This window comes from Micropterus dolomieu, unplaced genomic scaffold, assembly GCF_021292245.1.
Source record: "Micropterus dolomieu isolate WLL.071019.BEF.003 ecotype Adirondacks unplaced genomic scaffold, ASM2129224v1 scaffold_100, whole genome shotgun sequence".
NCBI classification, from domain to species: Eukaryota; Metazoa; Chordata; class Actinopteri; order Centrarchiformes; family Centrarchidae; genus Micropterus; species Micropterus dolomieu.
Window position 1 is genome coordinate 1 of NW_025744098.1, and position 6,857 is coordinate 6,857.

General features: G+C 41.8%; 1 protein-coding gene across 1 annotated transcript in view; it reads right to left on the bottom strand.

Annotated features, from left to right (window-relative positions):
* Positions 1-115: 115 nt before the first annotated feature.
* LOC123967172 (zinc finger protein 239-like) overlaps positions 116-6,857 on the bottom strand; it is an 11,804-nt gene continuing 5,062 nt past the window's right edge. The window contains exons 2-3 of the mRNA XM_046043209.1: positions 3,978-4,635; positions 116-464 (exon numbers count right to left, since the gene is read on the bottom strand). Coding sequence (XP_045899165.1) covers positions 448-464; positions 3,978-4,635 — 675 coding nt within the window. The 3' untranslated portion in view covers positions 116-447. The remainder of the gene's footprint in view (positions 465-3,977; positions 4,636-6,857) is intronic.

Genomic DNA, 6,857 nt, shown 5'->3' on the forward strand with positions numbered 1-6,857 from the left:
TCAGAGTGAGGTCAGCGTGATGTCACATGGCTTGAACGGGCGTGTTTCCTGTGAACCTCCCAGCGGCTGGATAACAGCTGCGGCTCTCTGGATATTTGTGGCTCGTTCTAATGCGTGCAGTCAAACAAACTTTATTTCTACAGACACAGAGAAGTCAGCAGCTGCAGGAAATCAGAACCACTGACAGGAAGTTAAGAGTCAAGTTAAACCACATGTCAGAACTTTCTACAGCAGCAGGATTTAGAAGATGCTGGAAGCTGCTGTCTTTAGATTTTGGACCCGTCACAATTTGTCACATTTTCTGAAGCCACAACAAATCTTGTTGAAAGGAAACAGTTGATTGAAGGTCCAGTTTCAAACCAAGAGTCAAAGCTTCTCTTTGTGTCGACTCCTTTAATGAGAACATTGAAAAGGACTCGAGTCCAAGTCTCAAGTGTCCAGCTCAGATTATTCCAGCACCAACCCTGGCAGGATGCAAGTTAAACAGAAAGCAACACATTTAGTGACAGAACAGAAAGCAGCCGGCTGTTAAAATGGACTCAGAGAATGAAGACACAATAAGATTTGATTCAGTCAGACTTTCACAAGAACAAAGGTTTGTTCAGCCTGAACACAAATGTGGTCTGTAGTGTTTTTGTAGTCCCTGTTTATTCAGCGCCTCTTCCTCCTCACTACACACTGGATCAAAGCACAGCAGTTAAACCCAGAGGCCTCCAGTGGACCTGGTTCAGGCCTCTGAAACATCTGGACTCTGTGATCTTTGTCTTCCAGCGTTGACATTTGGAGCAGGTATAAACAGACGTCACGTGATCTAGTTTGTTTGAAGCGTACCGAGTCCTTCAGACGTTGATCTCAGAACTCAGCAGAAACTCCACTTCTTTAGTCTCTTTCCTCCAGGTTCTGGTTTTTCTCGTCTCTCTGTTCATTCCTCAAAGATAAAGCTGGATTTTTCACTTAAGATGAAACATTTCAGACTTTGCTTTCAGGCTGAACGAACCTCAACAGATTCAAAACCACATTCAGCAACAGAAAATACCAACAGATCAAAATTCATAACTATATACAGTTAACATATTTAAAATCTGGAGAAGACTATGTAAAGGAACCAAAGTCAAGGAAAATGAAATTACCTGTTTAAGTGAAACATCGTGTGACCCAGACTTTACTCCAAACATACATACACATACAAGTATGGATGTTTTCAACACATGGGAAGGTGAGGGCCCCACAAGATTTTACCCAACGTATAATGAAGAAATGTACTCTTCTTAAGAAGCAGCTGATAGATGGGCTCTCTAGTAATCACTTCTATCCATATATGAGAGAAAGAGTCGTTGGAGACCTCCACCCCTTCTGAGATACCTGACAAGACTCACCAAAACAGGACAAATCTACCAAATAAAACTGAAAACGTGTAACTACATTATACTATACAAAATTTAAAAACGGTAAAAGACTAGCAGGAAAAGTATCAATGATATGCACTATATTGCCAAAAGTTTTGGGTCACCTGCCTTTACATGTACATGAAGGTGAATGACATCCCATTCTTAATCCATAGGGTTTAATATAGAGCTGGCCCACTCTTTGCAGCTATAACAGTTTCAACTATTCTGGGAAGGCTGTCCACAAGATTTAGTAGTGTGTTAGTGGGAATTTTTGACCATTCTTCTAGAAGCAAATTTGTGAGATCAATCGACGAAGTTGGACGAACAGGTCACAGCTCTGTGCAGGCCAGTCAAGTTCTCCACACCAAACTCACTCATCCGTGTCTTTATGGGCATTGCTTTGTACACTGGTTCGCAATCATGTTGAAACAGGAAGGGGCCATCCCCAAAGTGTTGTTTCCACAAAGTTGGGAGCATGAAATTGTCCTAAATGTCTTGGGATGCTGAAGCACAAACAGTTCCTTTCACTGGAACTAAGGGGCCAATCTCACATAAGTCCCAAATCGTTTGGCAATATAGTGAATATTGACACAACAATGTATAAATGAAAGAAAATAAAAAACTAACTACAGATATAAAATAAAGATTCAATGAAAAATCCACAAAGGAGAAAAATAAGTATTTAGCATAGAAACAAATATTTCAGCCAGCATGGCGGTTCATTTTAGACCTCTGGGAACACATCTGTAATAAATCCTTAGAAACCGCCTCTTTGTTGGAGCTTTTGACCACATCCCATGGCCTTCTTAAGGAGTAATTAAACTCCCAAAACTCTTATTTCAGCTGACAGGGTTAGGATATTTTCCTGTGAACTATTAGAAATCTACATATTGTGCTACAAATAAGCAGAGTGACTGCCCTCTAGTGGTTGAAACATGGCTACTGCATTACAGCTACAAAGCCCTCCCTCGTCCCCATTTTGGTCTCTGCTGCTCCTGCCCACTTACATTCAGCTGATACAAAGGGTCAAACAAACTGTAAAACCAGTTCAAGTGAACAGTGTGGACAATACACATAAGCCTGGACCAATAGAGAGGTGAGGGCTCTTTACAGAAAGCTGGCATCAAGGAGGCGAGTGGAGACATCAGCAGAGACTGGAGACAACCAAAGATATGTGGCAGGTCATCAAACAACATCAAGCCACCTTGGACCCTCACCAGTTTGTTTTCAGAACCAACAGATCCACAGAGGATGCCATCTTAGTACCGATTAAAGAGTCTGACCTGCTGATTCAGATTTTCTTTATTTCTAACAACTATAATGGTCAGCATACACTAACAATTTTGGATTGGCGTTTAGAATTTCTTTTCACCTGTGTTTCCATTTCCACAGTAGCAGGTGCGCCGCGTATGGAGGAGGCTTGTTAATTACCAATCAAGACCAGCAGGTCGTCGTTTTTAACTTAATTAACGATTTTTCTGTGCGTTTTGCTGCCGATGTAAATTGCGAGCCTAGTTTCTTCTTCAATCACGGTGAAGAACTTACTCGCCGACATGTTTAAGCGTGTGTCTGGATGTGACAATACCTAGTTATAGTCTGTGCCGCTGTGCGCCGCCACATGTGTAACGTTCAGTGTGACCAGCAGTACATTTGACACAGCTCTGCTCCAGTCGCCATCATGGCCGGTCCAACAGAAAAACGGCCAATTCCAGTCCCAAGCAGATCGATCATTACATCCCTTTATAACAAAAAGCTACTGATTACAGCATTATATTTTTATATTCCCATTTCTCACCTGCCACCTGAATTGTGTTTCTCTTTATATAAATAAAGACATTTCCACCATTATGTCTCCAAAATGCAGGAAATTAAGAGAGTGTTCAAAATCTTCTGGTGGAGTACCGCCATACTACCCAATTATTTATTTCATCAATGAATATTTCTTCAAATTATTATTAGAATATCTTGTCAATATTGTGCATTGTCAGTTCTCCTGGGCTAAGTGTTTTATCTCCACCACTTTAACACCCTTTGGTGACGCCCTTGGGTAGGGTGTGTGCCAAAATGATGATTTCTTGAATTAAAGTCAATGACAATATAATCGTAACGCTATCATAAAGTGAGACTGTCACCTACTGCTGGTGATTCACTGTCAAACAGTGCATCATAAGCTATTTGACTTTTTTGTTTTTGCCATCATTGTTCTTTAATTCAGTCTCAACTTCTGTCAACTGTCCTAATGGCTGATGTTATTTTTTCTGCATGACGTTGGCTGATCCCAAGCTGCTGTGAAAAACACTTAAGAGTATTAGTTGTGTGCTCCATGACCAGGACACCGATTCACTTGAACTGGTACGCTTACCCACAACATTTACTGTATTGCTCAGCTTTATAGGGGTTTGGGGGAATTTTACAGTAGGTACACGTCTTTAAGAGGACTGCACGGATGGATTGGCTCTGACAAATTTGATGAAGTGTGAATGAGTTCGTGGCTTTTAAGGGAACTACTCACAGCAAAAGATTCCCCACACTGTTCACACCTGTATGGTTTCCCTGCAGTGTGAACACGTTGGTGGGTCTTTAACTTACTGTATGTAATAAAAGCTTTTCCACACTGTTCACACCAGTGCGATTTCTCTCCCGTGTGAATACGTCGGTGGATTTGTAAGTGATCAGATCTACTGAAAGACGCTCCACACTGTTCACAGCAGTACGGTCTGTCTCCAGTGTGAACACGTCGGTGGGTTTTTAATTCATCTGATCTACTGAAAGCTTTCCCACAATGTTCACACTTGTGCGGTTTCTCTCCAGTGTGAACGCGTCTGTGTTTTGACATTTGACTTGATGTACTGAAATCTTTCCCGCACAGATCACACTTGTACGGTTTCTCTCCGGTGTGAACACGTCCGTGGATTTTCAGGTTCTCCGAGGTGGTGAAAGTGCTCCCACAAAGATCACACCTGTGCGGTTTCTCTCCAGTGTGAACATGTCGGTGGACATCCAACCTAGCAAATGTGGCGAACGTTTTCCCACACAGATCACACCTGTATGGTTTCTCTCCAGTGTGAACACGTCGGTGGTTAACCAACCTATCAGCTCTAGCAAATGTTTTCCCACACTGCTCACAGGTGTGTAGGTTCTTGCCAGTGTGATGTCTCAGATGAATACTTAAATATTCAGATTTTGCGAAGGATTTGTCACAGAATGGACAGCTGTGACGTCCGAGTCCATCTCTTTTTCTCCGCTTCTGTAGCAAAAGAGAGACACAGAGAGAAAGACAGTAGTTAGATGTCATGGTGAAGCTCTTGTTACCAACTTGGGGTTTTAGTTTTGAAAATCAAAAAAACAAAAACAGTACTTTTTCACCCACAATTCTGTTCACAGCAACAGCTGTGTAAAGAAGGATTGTTGACGACAGGGCTGGACATTTTGACCTAAAATCAGAATCACGATTTATTGAATATTTTACCTCAATGAACAATTATTTTGGTTTGGGTATCTTTTTTTTGCCCTCGTGTGTGTCGCATGTAGTAAGTGGGCAAGCAAATTTGGGAAAGTGAGTGGCAGAACGTGACGGTGAAAGTGAGCAGTAAATGTACAGTGTGGGTCACAGTGTGTCCGTTGATAAAAGTGTCTGTTGTTTTCCCAACTGCTGGAAAGTAACGGCTGTTAGCGCTAGCTAGCTAATATCACCCTGTCCTTCAGACTCCAGTCTGGAAGCTGAGCAGGGATCTCATTTATAAAACTGTGCGTAGAATCCTCAATAAAAGTGTACATGCGCCCAAAAGCCAAATATGGCGTCCACCAAAAAGTTACAAAACCGTGCGTATGCACACTTGTAAGCAGTGCTCCCTCTATAAATCACAACTAACTTGAAGTGTTGCGCATGTGAGCGACCTCCTTGTGCGACACCTTAAACGGCCATAGTTGCCTGTAAATGTTCAGTGAAACACCCCTCATTAATATTAACACGTACTAACTGCATGAAGAAAAAGAGGCAAATTCTGACAGAAAAGCTACAAAACAAAATTTAACTCAACGTTCCTTTTGGTGAAGCTGAAGCATTTTGTTTGGTGGGTAAAAAAAAATGCGCAACGCTTGTGCAACGGAGGAAATGGGGCACCAGAGTTTGTAGGAATGTAGAAGCAGATCTGTGTGAAAACTGTGTTACAAAACAGACAGTTAAAGTTAAGATCACAGTGTTAAAAAGTGTGTAGCACAGTAAGACGGTGCCGAAAGGTCAGAAAATGATGAGAGAAGAGAGAGACAGAAATATCTGTGACTTTCCCAGATCCAGGTGCAGCAGGAAAGAGAGCCAAGAGATTGTTAACGCTCAGAAACAGGGCTATAAAAGGAGGTTGTTACATGGCTTCAAAAAAAGTAAACCGAAAGCATTCCAGTTGTGTTTAAACATTTATTTAGGCTACACAAACAGCCCACAGCATTTCACTTTAAGCTCACACACTTAACAAGGCTGCCGATGAGTTAAGAGATGTGACAGGATAACATAACCGAAATGGTAAGATTACATCTGTTAGACTGAATTTCAGTTCTGAAACTCTTGCTCCAGTCTAGGTTGCTAAGCTGGTTCAGGAACATGTACAGCTGGACTGAAGCCTCGTTTACCGGCTTGTCAAGACCCGCCCTACTCTGCTTCTGATTGGCTAGTAGTCCTTACATAGGCACTGCATGTGCAACTCCCAACAAAGCTCATTTAAGCCGCATTTTCACCAAAAGTACTCTTATCAAGGAACTAAAAGGTTCCTTCAGCCCCCTGTTGTGTGCGTTTCCACCGTGCTCTAAAGACCTGCGACGATTAGGCAAATTAACCAGCTGACGCCATAGAAAGAGATGCACAGGCATCATTAATTTTAACCACTATCCATGAGCAAAATGTATAAATTAACAGCAGATTTGACTGGAATATAATAAAAACTAAAGGCTATGCTTGACCATTAAAGCAGCTTTTTTCTGTGGGAGTAAAATGAAGACACATGATAAAGTTCGTTACAAATTTAATAACAAATTGGATGAAGCCATCACGTTCACAAAATAACTCCAGCTTGTTTTTAAAGAGGAGATCGACCTGGTAAAAAATTTGACAACAGTTTGACAATTTGAAAACTTAAAACTTAATACCCAGGGGTGCAACTAATCGACGTAGTCGACGAAAATCGATTATTAAATTTGTTACACAACATCAGAGCTGCAGTAACACCTTCACAACCCAAAACCTCCAGAGAGTGGGAGCACTTCACTCTTCAGTCAGCAAAAAGGTTGTTAACTGCAGCGTCTGCAAAGCTGAGCTCTCCTGGAAACACCGGAGCGTCTGAAGAGGAGGCGCGTAACGTTGTTGCTGTGTGGATGATGAAGACTCATCTCGGTGAGCTAGTTAGCGAGCTAGCTTCCCATTAAAGCCGTGTTACTTCACGCTATGAGCTGTAACGTTTTCTCTACCCTCGACAATTT